The sequence below is a fragment of the Salvelinus sp. IW2-2015 genome, unplaced genomic scaffold (genome assembly GCF_002910315.2).
Source record: "Salvelinus sp. IW2-2015 unplaced genomic scaffold, ASM291031v2 Un_scaffold1322, whole genome shotgun sequence".
NCBI classification, from domain to species: Eukaryota; Metazoa; Chordata; class Actinopteri; order Salmoniformes; family Salmonidae; genus Salvelinus; species Salvelinus sp. IW2-2015.
Window position 1 is genome coordinate 244,378 of NW_019942841.1, and position 22,275 is coordinate 266,652.

Genomic DNA, 22,275 nt, shown 5'->3' on the forward strand with positions numbered 1-22,275 from the left:
ACTGCCCAACCTTACTGCATAGAGACAGACATACATAGTGAGATTGTGTATATATACACACACACACAAAACATTTTTTTTTAAGTACAGCAAAACTAAAATGATCTTGGGAGGGTGATGCCAAAAATGATAAGCATGATACGGCACATTTGAAAATTGAAATATTTTATTACATCAAAATACAGCCATAGGAAAACTATGACCGGGTAAAGTGTGTGTTTTGGCTTGGTAAAGGTTAACATTCCAGGAGGCTACTGAGCCAGCTGTGGTCAAAATGTTTCACTCTCCTCAGTTCCCGCTCCTGGGCTTTCGTGAGAGCTGGTGCCCCCAACTCCTCACCTGGGCCCCATGCTGCCGACCCCCCCAGATCCTGCCTGGCGTCTCGGAGCTCTGCTTCCCCTTCAGAGTCCTCTTCCTCACTCTCCATTTCCTCTTCTACAGGTTCCTTTTCCTCTCTTCAGCAATTATAAAACAACAAAACACTTGTATAAGGGAGGTGAAAGTCCCGGTCGTGAGGCCAACTAAGCAACTATTCCTAACAGTCAGCATAAAATGACATTTTCCATAGCATTGTCAATTTATCTGCTGAACCGAGGTGGATCAGTCTGTTTTCATGTCAAGTAGTCCAACCATACGGTTTGGTTTTGTACCCATGTAACCTTATGTTTACGATCATTTAAAACAACCACCTGGGGGAATCCAAGAACAAGCCTGAATACAAATCATGGGACATTATTTTGGATCTTTTCAGTCAGCATTTGAAAAGTTCTGACGGCATATTGTTGGTTTGGRAAAAAATCAATGATTAACGAGAGGCTGATAATGTTTTCAGCCTCGCTGCCAAGACTGGAGCCATCTCTGATCTCCCAGGAGGCCTTTGGCAGAGTGACCCTGAGCAATGTCAACACAGACATCATGCCAAGTCGGAGTGCTGCAGACAACAACCATCCAAATAATAACTGTGCAGTATGCACATGCCTCTTMATGTCATTTTTCAGTCCACATCAACCTCTCAATGAAAGCGGACAGTTAACACTTCACAACCTTCCAAAGGAAGTCAATGGCAGTGTCCGAATACCCATACTTGCTTTCTAAATAGGCAGTTTTAAATTTAAGTTTAATAGTATGTGACATTTCTAAAATCAAGTATACTTTAAACGCCCGGATGGCATACTCATTTCAGCTTTGACAACAGCTGATCAATTAGATATGGGGATGCGCTACAGAAGTGAACAAATAGCGGGAAACAACAAAAATCAAGTATGGTCTAAATGCTAGGATGTTATACTAATTTCAGATCTAGTCAAATTTGATGCACACTTTTCCACAATGCATTGGAAGAGGTGGGCTGCGAGTGATAGGCCCTAGGTTTCTTCAAGTAGCCAARCAACAAAACTAGGCTACTTAAAAATGGGAAGATGCCAAAAGCTTCTGCAGTGAAAAAAAAAAAAGTAGGCTAAGTAGTTTTTGTTCTCCTTTAAAATTAGTATTGCATCATATTTGAAAACAGAAGTATTTTTATTTTACCCATAGTGAATCTATTTTCTCACTGAAAAGTCTGTTCTCTTGGCCTTCGTCAGAGCTTTTAAACTAAATACTAAACCATCTTGATTTCTGAATGTGTCGGTACTGCGTTATTGATGGCATGTTACTCAGGCCTTTTGATTTGAACATATGTATTGTTTAAGTTTTGTAGGCTACCTATTTAATTAATGGATCAAGCCTGAGCAGTCATTCTGATCTCGTTCCCAATGATCAGTGGTTTAGTTTATTATGTTGCTGTCCAGCAGTTCTGAATTTGCGATGCACCTGACTGTCCATGTTTTTCTGTGCAATAGCATTTTGATTTGAACATCTGAAAAGTGTGTGTGTACTAGGCTATTTGATTGCATTTATATTAAACTACCGTTCAAAAGTTTGGAGTCACTTAGAAATGTCCTTGTTTTTGAAAGAAAAGCTGATTTAAAAAAAATGGAATATCTACATAGGCCCATTATCAGCAACAATCACTCCTGTGTTCCAATGGCACGTTGTGTTAGCTAATCATTTTAAAAAGGCTAATTGATCATCATAAAACCATTTTGAAATTATGTAAGCACAGCTGAAAACTGTTGTTCTGATTAAAGAAGCAATAAAACTGCCCTTCTTTAGAGTAGTTGAGTATCTGGAGCATCAGCATTTGTGGGTTCGATTACAGGCCAGAAACAAAGGACTTTCTTCTGAAACTCGTCAGTCTATTCTTGTTCTGAGAAATGAAGGCTATTCCATGTGAGAAATTGCCAAGAAACTGAAGATCTCRTACAACGCTGTGTACTGCTCCCTTCACAGAACAGCACAAACGGGCTCTAACCAGAATAGAAAGAGGAGTGGGAGGCCCTGGTGCACAACTGAGCAAGAGGACAAGTACATTAGAGTGTCTAGTTTGAGAAACAGATGCCTCACAAGTCCTCAACTGGCAGCTTCATTAAATAGTACACGCAAAACACCAGTCTCAACGTCAAAAGTGAAGAGGCGACTCTGGGATGCTGGCCTTCTAGGCAGAGTTGCAAAGAAAAAGCCATATCTCAGACTGGCCAATACAAAGAAAATATTAAAATGGGCAAAAGAACAGACACTGGACAGAGGAAGATTGTAAAAAAAAAAAGTGTTATGGACAGACAAATCTAAGTTTGAGATGTTCTGATCACAAAGAACACTCGTGAGATGAAGAAAAAAATGACGATGCTGGAGCAGTTCTTGACGCCATCTGTCAAGCATGGTGGAGGCAATGGGATGTCTGGGGATGCTTTGGGGGTGGTAAAGTGGGAGATTTGTACAGGGTAAAAGGTATCTTAAAGGCTATCACTCCATTTTGGAATGGCCAGCACAGTCACCGGATCTCAACCCKATTGAGCTGTTTTGGGAGCAGCTTGACCCTATGGTATGCAAGAAGTGCCCATCAAGCCAATCCAACTTGTGGGAGGTGCTTCAGGAAGCATGGGGTGAAATCTCTTCAGATTACCTTAACAAATTGACAACTAGAATGCCATAGGTCTGCAAGGCTGTAATTGCTGCAAATGGAGGATTCTTTGACGAAAACAAAGTTTGAAGGACACAATAATTTAATTAAAAATCATTATTTATATTTATATTTCCTATTAATTTTGCAACTCATTTCATGTATGTTTTCATGGAAAACAAGGACATTTCTAAGTGACCCCAAACTTTTGAACGGTAGTGTATGTTACAGCACTTTGGTTTCGCTAATAAATATGTTGAAATGGAATCAAAATAATATTTTTCTGTCTTCAGTCCTAGSATAGATGGGCTATATGGTCTACTACAGTATAGGTTGAATGTGATAGGCTGATTATAAGCAGCTTGAGTAGGCCAATAACGCAATTCCTATTCTATTCAGAGTTTAGAGAAATTAATCAAGTTGAAAATTAGCTATTTTCAGGCTGGTTAATGCGATGCATGTCTGTCCCAYCCCACCTACTCAGCCAATCAGGAGCCGCTACTGCGTTGCACCCGGGGCATACTTTTTACTAACCGGTACTTGCTAAATAGTATGTGGCGAAGAGTAAATAGTATGCAGTCTGTAGTACACTAGTATGGGTATTCGGACACGGCCAGTGTGTGGTGGCCTGCACAACTCCAGTTCTTGAACCGGATGCGCTGGTTACAATTCTTGCCTTGTAGTTGGGATTAAGACAAACCAGGTGGTCAAATTTCATTTGATGTGGCTTCCTCGCCGTGTCTCCATCTGCACTGATGTGTCCGAGCAAGACTGGTGAAAGAGTCCGCTAGGGTGCAAGGCCATCATCACAATACTGCTTTGACCTTAATAGTTTTCAGGCCAATATAGCTTAACCTATTTATTGTGATTCTATGTCAATTGTAATGTATAATTAAAAAAAATAACAGAATTCAGACCTCAATAGTAGAGGCATAGACAGAGGGTGGCCAAAATGTATATGCGGTCCTGAGTCGGAAGCCTCGACCGCTACACCAGACTGGCACAATGTCTATTTTTCATTTTCTTGTCTGGAACAATAAAGTAACTACTAGTTACTGGACTCACCTGGCAGGAGAGCTGGAGATGAGCAGGGAGCGGACGAACATAGAGCAGAGGAACGAGGCTGAAGGCAGGACATGGGCTGGGGTGTATAGCAGCTGAGGGGGAGAGAGGAGTGAGTTATGAGGAGCTCCTGATGCTTATTCCCCCCCCCCAGAACCTGGTCTAACTTTCTAATACAATCTAGAAATATTTGTAGACCAACTTGTTTTAGCTAGCATCTAAAGTGAACTCAGTATATTTAGTAGTTCACTACATGGAAGTATACAAGTACTTGGCACGTGCACTATTTAAGCAAAACTAAACATGAACTTTGAGGGCCAACACTACAGAACGTAGAAACACTAGCTTATTTACAAGTACGCAAATAAATGGCCAGTGGCCCTTGCATGAATGCGTGTGCGCACATACACACCTCCTTGATGGCAATGGAACCCTGTGGTAACTGAATCCTTTCTGCCATGGGATTGGTCAGCGCTTCCTGTTTCTCCAGTTGCTGCCGTCTGTGTTTCCCTAACAACAGGTAGAACGGCGTCACGGCAACACTGTCGTCCACCATGAGCTGAAAAACACCCCAAAAACAAATACAGTCAGGACTTCAATAGAGAATGCTATACATGTGTTACAGGAATAGATTACTTTGGCAATATGTTTCGCAACTGCTTTGTAACAAAGTGGGATTGTACCCGTTTACTGGACGCCAACAGTCTGTCCTCCTCAGTCTTAGTGCTAAACGTCATCAAATCCTACAATGGAGAGAGGATGTCAGACAGAACTCTGTGGTTAGTTACCTGCCAGTGGAATAAGAAGTAAAACCCACACATGCGCCATCCCCTCAGATGAACGGGTTCTTTACGTTCAATGTCATTTAGTAGTTTGGGSGATCTTGTATTCAAGGTTTGAATTGGAACAGAACATGTGGTGTGTCCAGTCATTTAATGTATTAGGGGTGACAAAGGAAAGGAGACGAGGAAGCCATGAGTCTGGAGACAGTCTGTGTATTATATATTCACCATGTGTTGGGTGAGGAAGTAGAGCTGGGATCTGTTGAGCCATTGAGCGTGCTCCTCGCAGCTCTCCAGCATCTGGTCGCGCGGGGCGAAGACGGCATGCTGTACCTTGCCCGTGCACAAGGCCCTCTGGGAGTAGAAGGGCAGCGGCTCGCTGGGCTTGAACACAAACACTGGTGGGAGGAGAGGTCATTGATGAGTGAAGCCCATGTAACCTAGGTGATGTTTAGGTGATGTTGCCATACCACACAACCCAAAGACCCAAAGTTTAGCTAGTTGCACACATGTAACATGGCAGGTTCCCCTAGGTATTCCATAATATGTACTTTGGTCTTGGTAGACCCAGCCAAGTCTAAATCTAAATARGCAAAGAGAAAGAGTCCTGTTGGAGCTAGGAGCTACAACCAGGAAGCACTCACAGTYGGAGCAGCCAGACTGACTGCAGAAGGCAGCCATGTTCTCAGACAGTGGGTCGGCCTGGAGCAGGCTCACATCCACGGGGGTACTCCACTCCACTGATTGAGAGAAGGGAAGAGAGAGAAACGAAAGTAGGAAAACAAACGTCAGGTCTATGGATTGAACAGATTTTATTTTAGGTTGTGGTTATGTTGCTTATAGGACAATTGCACATAGGCACACACACGTCAGAGGGTCTGTCTTACGTGAGCAGGTGAGGAGGTTCCAGCAACAGAGTTGGTTCTTGGTGCTGGTCCCCAACAGGTACTTGGAACAGCTTAACCTTCCAAAACAAAGGTCCCTGGTGGATCAAAAAAGTCTCATCTTTCAAACCCATTCACCAGTCTCTTACCATACTTTCAAAGTACCCATGACCATACCACTCACAGGATTAGTGGCAAGGACCTTTTCCACACCAGAGCTACAACAACAAATACAGTCATCTGAAATCATTTCTGTTCAGAGCACAAGCAGACGCCAAACAGAAAATCAATAGGAGGCGGTTATACAAGGGGCTGTGGGCAGCTGGAATAACAGTGCGGAGGCCCAGTGCTCGCCTTCCAAAGCCATTTCTGTACCAGCAAGTGCCTACATTACTCAGAGCACATATGAGGCAGAGCTAGCCCTATACATTACATCCTCATTTAGGTGGGGGAAGTAAAAGGATGAAGAGTGATGTATAGTTGACTCTTGGGACCATTGTGCATAACAGCACTAAAACCAGGGCATGCAAATGGAAGTAAAAAGAACACATTCAAATTGGGACWCGTAAATGACACAGCACTGCAACAGTTAACATTGATCACGAGTTTATAGGCAGCAGCTAGGCAGCTCTGGCATGCAATTGAGTAAGACTCAACACCAAATACTAGTTTTCTGCACTCGCTGACCTAAGGAAGGGGGAGTTGACTTGGCAAATATTGTTGTAGAGGCTCCCTCAATGTTACGGAGCAGGTTCTGTCTCCCAAGTTRACATGGCTGGCCAATATCACTTGTTTTTTTTTGTATGTTCCCGATCTGTTGCCATAAAGTACACTCGTTTTGTGCCAGTGAAGTCAAATATTACAGACTTATCTACCACGGAGGGTTTTTACACAAGTAAACAATGTAAAATGTGAATCTAAGTTCATATCACGAGTCACAGCTGCTAGATTAAAAAGCCATYTTGTTTGTTGATAGACAGCCATATCTGCTAACGTACACATTTTTGTTGAAATGTCTGCTCACATTGTGTATAAGTGTCTGCAGACATTTCATGCATGTTTGTGTATACTTGTATAAGTGTGTGAAGTTGTTGCTAAGTGCGTCTGTCTGTTTATAGGTGTGTGCGAGTGAGCTCTGACCTGATGGCCCCTGGGGGCTGGGACAGGGTGGTAAGCAGCTCCCAGGAGGGGCTCCATACAGTCACCACTTCCTGGAAACCGACAGCCAATAGGGAGCYGTCGGCCGAGAAGCAGCAGCAGCCAGGCTTAAGGAGGTGGTACCCGCCCACAAAGTCACATGACCAGGAGGCGCCCTCTGCTGGTAGTCAGCGGCATAGAGAGAAATGAAAAGCCAGGGTGAATATTAGAGCGTCAATGTGGTTTAGCACATCATCAATACCTTGATTAGCCGAATCATGTGTCAGYGAACAATAACTAGCAGGTCTTGCCAACTCCTGGCCATCAGGCTCAGTGATAGAAAATAACCATTTACCCGTGGTGTCCGAGTTGTCTGCCAGCAGCCAGGCTTTGAAGTRGCCGTCGAAGCTGATGGTCACCAGCATGGTGGTCTCTGGTGAGGGGCTGAAGCACATGGCTGTAATCTGGTCCTCGTGGGGGGCTGTGACTGTAGTGTTCAGCACAAAACTACAGAGGGGGGAGGAGGAAGGGTAGAGAGTGGACGAAAGATGGAAACCACATTTTTGTGTATATATAGTGTATGTTTAAGTATGTGGACACCCCTTCAAATTAGTGGATTYGGCCATTTCAGCCACACCCGTTGCTGACAGGTGTATAAAATCGAGCACACGGCCATACAATCTCCATAGACAAACATTGGCAGTAGAATGGCCTTAGTGAAGAGCTCAGTGACTTTCAACGTGACACCGTCATAGGATGCCACTAGGTCATCAAATKTCTGCCCTGCTAGAGCTGCCCGTCAACTGTAAGTGCTGTTATTGTGAAGTGGAAACGTCTAGGAGCAACAACGGCTCAGCCGCGAAGTGGTAGGCCACACAAGCTCACAGAACGGGACCGGCGAGTGCTGAAGCACGTAAAAATTGTCTGTCCTCAGTTGCAACACTCACTACCGAGTTCCAAACTGCCTCTGGAAGCAATGTCAGCACAATAACTGTTAGTAGGGAGCTACATGAAATGGTTTTCCATGGTAGAGCAGCTGCACACAAGCCTAAGATCACCATGCACAATGCCAAGTGTCGGCTGGAGTGGTGTAAAACTTGCCGCCATTAGACTCTGTAGCAGTGGAAAATCGTTCTCTGGAGTGATGAATCAAGCCTTATCATCTGGCAGTCCAACGGACTAATCTGGGTTTGGCGGATGCCAGGAGAACGCTACCTGCCCGATTGCATAGTGCCAACTGTAAAGTTTGGTGGAGGAGGAATAATGGTCTAGGGCTGTTTTTCATGGTTCGGGCTAGGCCCCTTAGTTCCAGCCAAGGGAAATCTTAACGCTATACCATACAATTCTAGACGATTCTGTTCTTCCAACTTTGTGGCAACAGTTTGGAGAAAGGCCCTTTCCTGTTTCAGCATGACAATGCCCTCATGCACAAAGCGAGGTCCGTACAGATATGGTTTGTCGAGATCGGTGTGGAAGAACTTGACAGGCCTGCACAGAGCCCCGACCTCAACCCCCATCAAACACCTTTGGGATGAATTGGAATGCCGACTACGAGCCAAGCCTAATCGCCCAACATTAGTGCCCGACGTCACTAATGCTCTTGTGGCTGAATGGAAGCAATGTTCCAACATCAAGTGGAAAGCCTCCACAGAAGAATGGAGGCTGTTATAGCAACAAAGGGGGGGGACCAACTCCATATTAATGGCCATGATTTTGGAATGCGATGTTCRACGAGCAGGCGGCCACATACACTACAAGACAAAAAGTATCACATGGATACGGCCAAACGTGTGAACAGCATTAACTAAGGGGCTTGTTAATGACGAGCATGAAAAATGGCACGTTGATATGAAGACATGTACAACATGTAACCAGTAGTGGTTACTATGGTGTGCAAACAAATAGTACCTCTGAGTTTTCTCATCGTACGCCCACAGCTTCAAATTGATCTCTAGCTCAGAGCCTTTTTGCGTCCTCTCCTCCACCGTAGCAAGCCAGTCGCCGCGGGTGTCGAACGCCGCCCTGACCACCTCAAACTGGTCCAGACCCTCTTCGTGGATGTACTCCTGCTGTACTATGTCCAACTGAAGGTAGAAGAGAAATAGTCAAATGATTTTCATCAGCTTGATTGGTCAATAAGAGTTAATTTTGAGTTCATGACAAAAGAGCGAAGCCAGACCCCAAAGACTCAGGCCATCCATTCTAGTCATTCTATGTCTAATAGTCACATGACATCAACGTTCAAGAACCTTCCTAGGTAGCTCCCCTGGGCCAAGTTAACAAGGACAGTGTTTGGTGTTTTTCATTGACAGCTCCAGGCAATAAAAGCTGTGCTTACATTGTAGAGCAGCTTGTCGCGTTGGAGAGAGTAGAACTGCAAGTGGCCTGGTTTCCCGTTGAGCACCAAGGCTTTACTACGCGGGTCGATCATCAGGTCTGTCCGCACACCCTCACTCTTGACCAGCCCCTGGATGACGGCCGACACTTTAACACAGCTCTGGATGATAGTGATTTCTTGACAGGGAAAATAGGGAGAAAAAAAGATGGATCAGGTCTACAGATTAAACTCTGTGACAACATCCAAAAGCCCTTACAGTTGTTTGACACAACATATAGTGGGGTCCAAAATTATTGGATCCCTTGATAAAGATAAGCAAAAAAAAGACTAAAAGAAATAATAAAAATAATGAGTTATATTGTATGCGCAATTTATTTTTGAAATTATATTATTTAATACTACCACAATTGCTCAGAGAACTAGATTTTGTTTAACAAGTCAGAGATCAAAATCTCTTTACTCTAGCACTCTCCCCTGGCGAAGATAACGAGACAGATTTTTTCGAAAATGTTTTGAGATTGAAGAACACATTGGGAGGGATTTTAGACCAATCCGCCATTCAGAATCCTTCCAGACCCTTGATATGTTTAATCTGCTCTTATGGACTTCCCTTGTGAATTCAAACCACAGGTTTTCAATGAGGTTCTGTCTGTCAATGGCCATCTCGGTCTGGAGACTGAGATGGCCATTGCAAAATGTCGATTTTGTGGTCAATGAACCATTTCTTTGTGGATTTTGGATGTGCTCTTGTGGTTATTGTCCTGCTGAAAGATCCACGTGTTGCCAAGTTTCAGCCTTCTGGACAAAATGTTCTGGTACATGGTAAAGTTCATGATGCTGTTTGACCTTAACTCATTTGATACCAGGAAATCCCCAGGTGAAAAAGATGAAATTCTGATGATTCACCACCATATTTTACAGTAGGTATGTGGTTCTTTTCTGATTATGCATCTTTGGCGTGGCCAAAGAGCTCTATTATCATGTCATCTGACCATAGCACTGGTTCCAATCCAAGTGCCAATGCCGTTTAGCAAACTCCAGGCATTTACAATGTGTTCTTCTCATAAAATGTTTTTAGAAAAAGTCTGGGTCGTTATCCTTGCAAGGGCAATATTGAACGGGGGATCCAAATATTTTGACCCCTATCTTTGAGATGTATTTATTTATTACTTGTTAAACACAATCTTTCTCTGAGCAATTGTGTTAGTATAAAATAATAAAAACAATGGTGCATACAATATATCTCAGAATTACTTAGGAACACAAGCATTTCGCTACACCCGCAATAACATCAGATAAGTTTGTGTCAGCAATAAAATTCGATTTGATTTATTTGTTTATATACACAGTATTTTTTGCTCATCTTTAATCAAATGTTGGACCCCACTGTACATGGTGATGTCAGCACCAGCCATTGCTAAGATAAAATAGTATATGCTACTTGGGAATCTTCCCTTTCAAGAGTGAGACGGAGGACCCTGAACAGTTTTAAGCATCTTTCCTTAAAGTAATCACTGAAATCCACTACATAGCAGTTACCATTCCAGTCATGTCAGATCAGTGATTACTTCAAGGGAGGGAGGCAAGATGGAGGAATGAACCATGAAATTATTGTAACAGGGTGCAACAGTCCTTACTGTTGTCAGAGTGGGAGGTGCAGAACAATGAACCGTCAGGTGACACGGCAATGTGTGTGATTGCGCCGCCCAGGCGCGGCAGGAAGTCCGTCTGGTTCGCTTGTGTGTAACGCCACTGGACCAGCACCGATTCTATCCCCCCACTTAGCAGGTTGGTGCCTACAGAAAAGAAGCGGAGACAAAGGCCATCACGCCACTGGTCAGAATGCTTCCATCATGAACCAGGAAAACAGTTGGCATAGAGCAGGGGTCGCATTAGCTTTTAGAAATGTGCATTTTCAAAACGCAGACAATCAGAAAATCTGAGTTTCAAACCATTTCACCTGCATTTCATATTGAAAGTCAACTGGGTTTATTTGCCTAAATAGAATGATCAGCGGCGTGCAACTATAGTTTTTCTTCACATTAATGCAACACATTCTGCAAAAAATAGCCGGGTTTTCATCAGATAACAGAAGTGCAAGGTGTTTTTCCCCAAAAAAACACGCATTGCCATCAGATTTCTCATGTTTATCATAGAAAGAATGTAGCCAGCTAAATGTCCTAATGTTTTCCTTGCAGTTCATCGAGGATCCTTTTTATATTGAAGGACTGAGAAGCTCAGTTCTGCTGACTTTTATAAAAGGACATTTTACTCCAAAATGAAAGAAAATAAGTATGCTGACAACATCTAAAATATCATTTCCACCTTCAGAAATGAGCCCAATAACATATTGGTAAAAATATTTGAATAATTTTGACATATTGGACCATGCATGGTCTATCAGATGTACCATTAGCACTAAGCATTATCACCTGTAGCCCAATTGATGCAGCATAGTGGCTATAACATTTACATATGCTGAAGCATGGGGTTTGTCCATCTGCATTTACCCCATTGGACACAACATCCTGATTGTTGTTGTTATTCATAATTAATATTTTATTATAATTAATTGTTCACTTTCAGGCATTTCTATTACAAAGTACATCACTGCCCTTTAATTAAGATGCCATTGTCCACTTTGAGCTGTTGCGCAGCTGCTCCTAGACCATGACTGAAAACTTCAGCTGTAACTTTTTTTTTTAAACAAAGGTCAAAAATGCTTTCATAATACATTTACCAAAACGGCTTTGCATTAACAATTTATGTGAACTGATTGCTTGTCAGAATACATGTTTCCCTCCCCATGGCTCTCGCAACTTGAATGCGCCTCAAGAGGAATATTTATCTTACAGAACACATGGCAAGTCGACGAGGTAAATAGGTAAAGTATTCTGATTTTGTTTTAATAAGATTACATGGCAAAAATAGTAGCACTGGAAAGTTGCAAGCCGACCCGAGTGACAAAGTAGAGGCTTTGAATTACTTTGTCAGCAGTACCACTGCTTGAGTTGAGTGCCACAGTAGTGCGCATTATAGACTATTTAATTCCCTTCATCTGGACAATCAGAGTGTCAGCAACAATCATGCATGTCAGTTCTTTGCACACAGCTTAATTAACAGAGAAAATKTAATATTTGGGAATATATCTCATATAACAGACATGCGACCCCTGTAGTGTGATCAAAGATGATGATTTGTACAGGTATAATTCAACAGTTATARGGTCAGGGGTTATAGGTTACCTTCAGGGGTGAATTGCAGTGTGTTGACTGCCCCGTGGTGCCAGTGTAGGGTGGAGTATGTGTACTCCTTCTTCTGGTTGAAGTTTCTCCTATGAAGACAGAGAAAGAACATTGATTGTGAGTGATGCCAATCCAGTGTTCCCCCTAAATGTGGTCTTAAGTGAGACCATGTATGGTCATGGCCGCAATGTTCCTCCGGCATCACTCACCACAGGCGAATTTTGCCGTCCTCGTGACCTGTGGCGATACAGTCCTCTTTAGGGTGGCACGAGACACAGGTGAAGGCATTCTTGGCCCATTTCTTATTCCCCGGCTTGAGGAAAAACCTGTGGGGCACAGAAACAGACAATACAGTTGAATGAGTGCTATGACTAGTGATGACCAATGTTTAGTCGGGCAATGTCAAATCCCCATAACATACTGTAATGTAATCAATCCCGTTTCCAGACGAGGGGGTTGCTCAAAACAATCGAGAGGGCTGGCTGAACTCCCCCACTCCTGACCACAGACAAGCAGAAAGGCCACTCATCCAACAGACAGGACTGCCGTTCAGCGTGTTTGGACTTGTATTTCACAAACACTAGCCAGAAAGACATTAACATTCATGCTTAGAGTCCTTGAAGGGGACAGCCTCCTGACAGGGCAGAATGTTGTTTACCTGTAGGACTTCTGCTTCTTGAAGAAAAACACCTCAAGCTGTAAACCTTTGGCGGCAGCAATGTATTCACCCTGTTAGATTGGAGGAATAAACAAGCTTTTCACAAAGAGCTGGCGTCCATATTGGAGGTGGTAATAAAAAAAAACTCTAACCTTTCGCTTAACAATACAATGGCAAACTATGACAAGTGACCCAAGCGTAAATTGTTTGCTGCCAGAGACTTGTTTRCTACTGAAGTTCCAGGTAGGCCTACTACACGTACCTCTCTGCCAAAGGAGGCAGCCCCAGAGGGGCTGACATCACAGAGGACGGCCGAGAGCTCTCGCGCCTCCACTTCCTGGTCCTCACTTCGGGGCAGATGAACAGCTACCAGCTGGAACAGCTCTGAAGACACACACAACCATGTCAGAGATCACCCTCCTCCACATTCTGCACTATTATGTTGACCAATTACAAAATAAATCACTTGTGACTTGAAAGAACACTGACTGACTGCAAAAAGACCCTATATAGGCATTTAAGGACAATTGATGTGCAAATGCAAACCTCTGATTTGTACTTACCAGAGCTTTTRTCATTTGCCATTGGGACGACGACAAACACAACCCCTCCATGATTTTCAGAGACGTATATGGAGTAGATGGGGTACCCAATAATGAAGGTCTGAAAAGTATTATAGTGAAGTGATTTATAAATACAGAACCAGTCAAAAGTTGACAAACCTACTCATTCCAGGGTTTCTTTATTTGTACTATTTTCTACATTGTAGAATAATGGTGAAGATATCAAAACTAGGAAATAAACACACGGAATCATGTAGTAAACAAAAGTGTTAAATTAAAATATATWTTTTTATATTTGATTCTTCAAAGTAGCCACCCTTTGCCTAGATGACAGCTTTGCACACTCTTGGCATTCTCACAACCATTCTAGTCAACTGGAATGCATTTAAAATTACAGGTRTGCCATGTTAAAAGTTGATTTGTGGAATTTCTTTCCTTAATTTGTTTGACCCAATCAGTTGTGTTGTGACATTCTAGGGGTGGTATACAGATATTGGCCCTATTTGGTAAAAGACCAAGTCCATATTATGGCAAGAACAGCTCAAATAAGCAAAGAAACGACAGTCCGTCATTACTTTAAAGACATGAAGGTCAGTCAATCCGGAATCAAGAACTTTGAACTTTTCTTCAAGTGCAGTCGCAAAAACCATCAAGCGCCATGATGAAACTGGCTCTCATGAGGACCGCCACAGGAAAGGATGACCCAGAGTTACCTCTGCTGCAGAGGATAAGCTCATTAGTTACCAGCCTCAGAAATCACAGTCCAAATAAATACTTCACAGACACATCAACATCAGACCTTCATGGTCAAATTGCTGYAAAGAAACCACTACTAAAGRACACCAATAAGAAGAGACTTGCTTGGGCAAAGAAACACGAGCAATGCACATTAGACTGGTGGAAATCTGTCCTTTGGTCTGGAGKCCAAATAGGAGATTTTTGGTTCCAACCGCTTTGTCTTTGTGAGACGCAGAGTACGTGAACGGATGATCTCCGCATGTGTGGTTCTCATCGTGAATCATGGAGGAGGTGTGATGTGTGGAGGTGCTTTCCTGATGACACGGTCTGCGATTTATTTAGAATTCAAGGCATACTTAACCAGCATGGCTACCACAGCATTCTGCAACGAAACACCATCCCATCTGGTTTGCGCTTAGTGGGACTATCTTTTGTTTTTCAACAGGACAATGACCCAACACACCTCCAGGCTGTGTAAGGGCTATTTGACCAAGAAGGAGAGTGATGGAGTGCTGCATCAGATGACCTGACCTCCACAATCACCCGAGCTCAACCCAATTGAGATGTTTTGCGATGAATTACACCTTTCCAGGAGAAGCTGGTTGAGAGAATGCCAAGTCTGTGCAAAGCTGTCACCAAGGCAGCTTATTGGTTATTACATGATTCCAGGTGTGTTATTTCATAGTTTTGATGTCTTTACTATTATTTTAAAATGTAGAAAGTAGTAAAAATAAAGAAAAACCCTTGAATGAGTAGGTGTCCAAGCTTTGACTAGTACTGTACATAAAGCAAAAAGGAAGCAGCGATCGCAAATGATTTTGGCAAAGGGTGCGGCTGTACCTTGATGAGGATGCCATCTGTGAAGTCCCACAATCGGACAGTGCCATCTGCTGAGCACGAGTATACCTGCAGGAGAGTGCAACAATGTCACGTCTACACTCAAAACATTGCAATGAACAAACATTCCTCAGAAACACCAAACCATAAGAGCAACAACAAACCATTCATTCGACAAACATGCTGATTGCAGACACGTATGTAGCTACTGTATTTATAGCTACCAGATATGTGATAACTATGTCTCCATACTGGGCGTTACAGAAAAGCCTTATACAAGATGTCACCTTAGATTTTTCAACTTAACTTTTCTTGGTTATACTTTCTTTGTTCTCGATTCGGTCAAAAAAGTATCTTAGAAATGTGTTAGTTGCAGGTCATTCTACAAAAACAAAAAAAGATATTAAATCTACGTTTTGCACCAAGTGAGGTGTTCCCTCGCCATTTTAGCTGCCAGACATCTTGCATTTTACAACATCTTTGCAGGAACTGTAGAAGTAGATGACAGATTGCGCAACCAAAACAAAGATCTACACACATGCAAGAGGGATTTCTCACTTGGTAAAAAAACAAGATTACATGGCAAGAATAGTAGCACTGTTTTGCCAAGCGTTTTTGCAGTTTTTTTTTGTAGAACCACCTGCAACTGGACACAGACATTTAAAGATACTTTTTTCACTGACTCAAGAACGAAGAAAGTGTCGCCAAGGACGGTTAGTTAAAGTCTATGGCKCTGTTTTGTATAGTGCTTTCCTGTAATGCCCAGTATGGAAAGTTTACACATATCGGGCACACAAACTGGTAGCTACTGTATTTACAAACCTGCAGGTGGTTTGAAGGGTTGCGGACAATGCCTGACACCAGGTCTGTGTGTCCCTGCAAATCATGGACGCATTCCTCAGAGCTGGAACTGTACACTTTCACTGACTCCCCCGAGGCACACAAAAGGAACCTGGTGAAAAGGACCGGAAAGAAATCAGTTTACAGACTATGATTATTCCCGATTCAACATAGACACCCGACTGTTTATTATGATTAGCTAACTAGCTAGCTAAATACCAAAAACAGGTCTAGCTAGCTTACGATAGCGGTTAGGTGCTTTTAGCAACTCAGGTGTATTTACATACAATAGAAGAAACGCTAGCGTATTGGGTTGCACAAAAACAGAAATAAAATTCTGGGAAGCCAGAAGTTAAAAACAATTCCATTTCAACTTACTGTGCCGGTGGCCATGGCGGGTTGGTCATTATGACGGGAGGGAATTTGAGACACATTATCTAAAAGATTGTATTATTTAACAGACTTTCCAAACGTGGGTCTGTTGTAGACCCACTTCCTCTCTGCTTACCTCAAATAAAAGTCCTGCACGTGTGCAATATGTAGATAAAAAGGAATAACTTCTGGGGGACTTATTTTGACATGAGGTAAGCAGAGAGGAAGTGGGTCCCTTAAGTGTTATCAAACGTGGCACCAAAAATATAAGAACGCACCATGTAAAGTGTCAGTCCCATGTTTCATGAGCTGAAATAAAAGAACCCARCAATTTTCCATACGCACAAAAAGCTTCCCTCATTTTGTGCACAAATTTGCTTACATCCCTTTTAGTGATAATTTCTCCTTTGCCAAGATAATCCATCCACCGGACAGGTGTGGCATATCAAAAAGCGGATTAAACAGCATAATAATTCATTACACAGGTGCACCTTGTGCTGGGGACAATAAAAGGCCACTAAAATTTGCAGTTGTCACAACACAATGACACACATTTCTGAAGTTGAGGGAGTGTGTAATTGGCATGCTGACTGCAGGAATGTCCACCAGAGCTTTTGCCAGAGAATTGAATGTTCCTTTCTCTACCATAAGCTGCCTCCAACGTTGTTTTAGAGAATTTGGCAGTACGTCCAACCAGTCTCACAACCGCAGACCAAGTGTAACCACGCCAGCCCAGGAACTCCACATCCGGCTTCTTCACCTGCGGGATCATTTGTTACCAGCCATCCAAACAGCTGATGAAACTGTGGGTTTGCACAACCGAATAATTTCTGCAGAAACTGTCAGAAACCGTCTCAAGGAAGCTTCTCTGCGTGCTCGTCGTCCTCACCAGGGCMTTGACCTGACTGCAGTTCGGCATCCTAACCGACTTCAGTGGGCAAATGCTTACCTTCGATGGCCACTGGCATGCTGGAGAAGTGTGCTCTTCAAAGATGATTCCCAGTTTCAACCGTACCGGGAAAATGGCAGACAGCATGTATGGAATCGTGTGGGCGAGTGGTTCGCTCAATGTGGGCGGTGGGCTTATGGTATGGGCAGGCATAAGCTACGGACAACGGACACTATTGCATTTTATCGATGGCAATTTGAATGCAGAAATAACGTGACGAGATCCTGAGGCCCACTGTTGTGCCACTCATCCCCCACCATCACCTCATGTTTTAGCATGATAATGCACTGCCCCATGTCGCAAGTATCTGTACACAATTCCTGGAAGCTAAAAATGTCCCAGTTCTTCCATGGCCTGAAACTTACCAGACATGTCACCCACTGAGCACAATTGGGATGCTCTGGATCAATGTGTATGACAGCATGTTCCAGTTCCTGACAATATTCAGCAACTTCGCACAGCCATTGAAGAAGGGGACAACAATCCACAGGCCACAACCAAGAGCCTGATCAACTCTATGCAAAGGCGATGTGGGGTGCTGCATAAGGCAAATAGTGGTCACACCAGAAACTGACTGGTTTTGTGATCCATGCCCCTACCAGGTAAGGTATCTATGACCAACAGATGTATATCTGTATTCCCAGTCATGTGAAATCAATAGATTAGGGCCTAATGAATTWATTTAAAATGACAGATTTTCTTATAAATAGTAACTAAGGAAAATCTTTGAAATTGTTGCCTGTTGCATTTTTATTTTTGTTCTGTGCAGTGGTGTAATGTACTTAAAAAAGTATTTTCTTTTGGAATCCAAAATAATGTACTTTTTACTGAATACAATTTCTGACCTTTTGAATGCTTAGCAGGACAGGAAAATGGTCATCCCTACTGCCACTGATCTGGTGACTCAATAAACACACATCCTTAATTTGTAAATTATGTCAGTGTTGGAGCCCCTGGCTATCCATAAATAAAAAAAAAACAAGAATATGGTGCCGTCTGGTTTACTTAATATAAGCAATTATTTATAAGTTTATAAGTATATTTTATCCAATTACATTTTTAATACTTAAGTATATTTAAAACCAAATACTTTTAGACTATTATTTTGCTGGGTGACTTTAACTTGAGTAAAAGTAAAGATACCTTAATAGAAAATGACTGTCATGTATGACAATTGGGTACTATTTCCACCACTGCACTTGGTTCTGTGTATAAGCCATTTAGCAAGAACTTTTACCCAAAGCGATTTAGCTACGATCATGCAGTAYATCGTCCCTAGAGATACGGAATATGCCGCTGTTAAGTGGACGCCTGACTACGTACGGAAGCTTCCTCAACGAGTCGTCTGTATAAACAATGGTTCGTTGCGGGACGAAGCAATGGCCTTGCACGTATACATTTTACGTATGGGTGCTCCCGGGAATCGAACCCATAATTCTTGCGTTGCAAGCGCCATGCTGTACCAACTGAGCTACAGGACCACAGACAACAATAGCCAACGTTACGTTTCTCTCAAGATTAGAATACTTGTGTTGTAGCTATACAGTAACACGTTAGCTAACGTGCTAGCTAACTAGCCACAGTAGCTAGCCAGGGCTACAGTTTGCATCCATGCCATACTTGTGACATACAGTTAATTCAGGTTTAGCTCATGTCAGCTGCAAAGTACACACACGTACCTGGAATCATTTGTAATAACTGGCTCTCTGAAGTTTATTTTGCTGCCACCACGGTGAACCACGCGTATTTCTGCGTGCGCSACCATCTTTTCGAATTTCAACTATGAACCTTCGCCTCTGACCCAACAACACTTGGCTTGCTTCTGTCCTTGTTTATTCAAAACTGGTTCGTAGTCGCCCTCAAGCGTTCTTCTCCAATTACTGCATTTGATTTTTTTWWATTATTATTTCACCTTATTTAACTAGGCAAGTCAGTTAAGAACACATTCTTATTTACAATGTTATGTATTGCTCATCATTGTTGTCGGCTGTTGTTTACTTATTTATTTGTTGTCATCACATTATTGTACAAAAAACCGGAAACGTAGCTAATACACCAGTATTTATTGTTTCGAGTGGTCTTTTTAGTGGTATGGGGATCCAGTATTGCGTCGCTGATCGCATTGATTGACAGATCATCCCTGAAGTTGTTTTATTACGTAAAAGTTCTTTCACATTATGACGTTGGCTGAGTTACCGTATAAAATGCGATAGCTTACCTCTTTGGTAATCACTTGGTAAAGTTTTACATGATGGGAACATAGGCTCCAGCCATAGACTTTAACCATGGAGGATAATAAGGTAAGCCTATGAATTGCTAACAGAGAAGCCCTATTCAGTGGTGCAGGAAACGCTGCACCGTCTTTTTTTTATGCTGCGGCAGGAACCACAGGGTATACAAGACATGCCGATAGGGGTGCCGCAAGTAGTGGCAGCTGGGTGGCGGTGTGGGCTAACGTTAATGTGCCGCTAATATTATAATTTTTAATATTGTAAAAAAAAAAAATGCATTATTATAACCTATGGGACTTGTTATACATAAAAGATGATCCTTGCAAAGATAACAGCAGTAGGCTATTTATCATAATTTTACCTAAATTATAATAATAATAGGTGACTCCATAACGCATTCATTACGAATCTTGATATCAGGCAATAGGATCTATGTGTATTTATAGCGAAAACCTGTACTGTAAAAAAATACAACTGTCAACTCCGTCCGTGTAGCCATTTTGTTAGTTATTTAGCAGTCTTATGGCTTGGCGATTGAAGCTGTTCAGGAGCCTGTTGGTGTCAGACTTGATGCACGGTACCGCTTGCTGTGCCGAAGCAGAGAGAACAGTCTATGGCTTGGGTGGCAGGAGTTTTTAACGATTTCCGGGCCTTCCTTTCACAACGCCTGATATACAGGTCCTGGATGACAGGGAGCACAGCCCTGGTGATCAAATTGTATTTGGCACATACACATGTTTAGCTGATGTTATTGCAGGTGTAGCGAAATGCTTGTGTTTCTAGCTCAAACAGTGCAGAAATATCTAACAAGTAATATCTAACAATACACACAATCTAAAGTAAAGTAAAGGAATGGAATTAATAATATATAAATATTTGGATGAGCAATGTCAGAGCAGCATAGACTAAGATACAGTAGAATTGGAAGGATACAGTATATACATATACGTAATGCAAAATATGCAAAATATGTAATGAAACAGGCAGGGAGCAGGTCTCGAACACTCAACCTTCTAGCCCGAAGTCCAGCTTGCTATYGACTGTGCCCCAAAAGCGTGCTCGAGTGGCAGAGTCGATATCTGCGCTTATAAACCCAGGGTCGTTACAATATGTAAACATTATTAAAGTGAATAGTGTTCCATTGTTAAAGTGGCCAGTGATTTCAAGTCTCTGTATATAGGGCAGCAGCCTCTAATGTGCTAGTGATGGCAATTTAACAGTCTGATGGCCATGAGATAGAAGCTCTTTTTCCATCTCTCTTCTGGATGATAGCGGGGTGAACAGGCAGTGGCTCGGGTGGTTGTTGCCCTTGATGATCTTTTTGGCTTTCTTGTGACATCGGGTGCTGTAGGTGTCCTGGAGTGCAGGTAGCTTGCCCCTGGTGATGCGTTGCTTGGGCTGATTTACTAGGCTGTCCGCACCACCCTCTGTCGCGCCATGCAATCGTGGGCGGTGCTATTACCATACCAAGCAGTGATGCAGCCAGTCAAGATGCWCCTAATTGTACAGCTGTAAAACTTTTTGAGGATTTGAGGACCCATGCCTAGGGCTGTGGCGGTCATGAAATTGTGTCAGCTGGTGATTGTCAAGCAAATAACTGCTGGTCTCACAGTAATTGACCTTTAATTAACATAAACACATTTAGCATCTCCTGGCTTCCACGCATAGCCTACAAACCACTGATGCAGACCATTGCGACATCTACATATTAAAAAGTCTAATAAATCCATGTAATGTAGCCTACACCATCACAATAAATCCAGTCTAAAATGTAGTCTATTTCAGAAGAACAGAATAGCATACTCTGACTTGCCCTTATGTTAGACCCTGATCTGGCTATGCCATATGGCTACACTGGTTCATTTAGCAGACAAGATTTGGTTAGAATTCCATGGCATTATTTTATATTATTTTATAGTATGAAGAATACAATTGAACATAGCTGAATAAAATAAAATGTTTTCTCCAAGCGATTTTAGGGAGTGCGCACATGTGGCTATTCTGTGTTTAGCCGTTAACAAAGAAATAGGTACTCCTATATGCTTAATTTAGAGTTATTTATGTAACTTTAGTTGTGATACAAACGTTGGGTTATCCGTTTTGATTTTKAATACATTCTAAGGCTGTATGATTTGCCTCTAATGATGATTTGAAAAAAGTCGCATGAAAGGCATGAGCTCTGCTTTGTTTTTTTGCTCAGGCTGCACACTGTTATTCACAATTTGACAAGCACTTAATAATACCTCAAATTACCCGGCGACATCCCCTTTGTGTGACCGTAATGCCCCCTAAAAAAATCCATGCCTTTTGCGGCCAGTGTCCATTGTCTCCTTGGGCTGAATATAATAATGGCTAAGGGCTGTATCCAGGCACTTCGCGTTTCGGCTTGCTTCAGAACAGCCCTTAGCCGTGGTAAAATGGCCATATAGCACCCCCCCGTGCCTTATTGCGTAATTATAAACCAGGCAGTTTGGGTCCTGGATGCTTATTGGCTGAAACAGCATTTCAGCCATGTGTATATACGACAATATACCACGGTTTTGATGCAAATATACTTGTTACTGTTCTTATTGATGTTGGTAACCAGTTTTTATTAGCAATATGGCACCTCAGTGTTTGTGGTATATGGCCAATATACCAC

At 42.5% G+C, this 22,275-nt stretch overlaps 1 protein-coding gene across 2 annotated transcripts; it reads right to left on the reverse strand.

The window, feature by feature from the left end:
- Nucleotides 1-148: 148 nt before the first annotated feature.
- On the reverse strand, nt 149-19,207 carry wdr75 (WD repeat domain 75). 2 transcript variants are annotated; one of them, XM_024137857.2, is made up of 20 exons: nt 19,083-19,207; nt 16,065-16,194; nt 15,246-15,311; nt 13,668-13,767; nt 13,367-13,488; nt 13,105-13,175; nt 12,656-12,772; nt 12,447-12,535; nt 10,839-10,997; nt 9,202-9,377; nt 8,772-8,947; nt 7,219-7,370; nt 6,867-7,041; nt 5,730-5,824; nt 5,487-5,582; nt 5,071-5,240; nt 4,744-4,803; nt 4,473-4,619; nt 4,064-4,155; nt 149-455 (listed from the first exon to the last, which is right to left on the reverse strand). In XM_024137857.2, exons 1-20 carry the CDS (start codon nt 19,166-19,168, stop codon nt 236-238), a joined length of 2,499 nt encoding a protein of 832 aa, XP_023993625.1. In that variant the 5' UTR covers nt 19,169-19,207; the 3' UTR covers nt 149-235. The 2 variants fall into 2 exon arrangements, with proteins under 2 accessions (XP_023993625.1, XP_023993624.1); XM_024137856.2 differs by having other exon boundaries at nt 6,867-7,044; nt 19,083-19,206.
- Between the last annotated feature and the right edge of the window lie 3,068 nt (nt 19,208-22,275).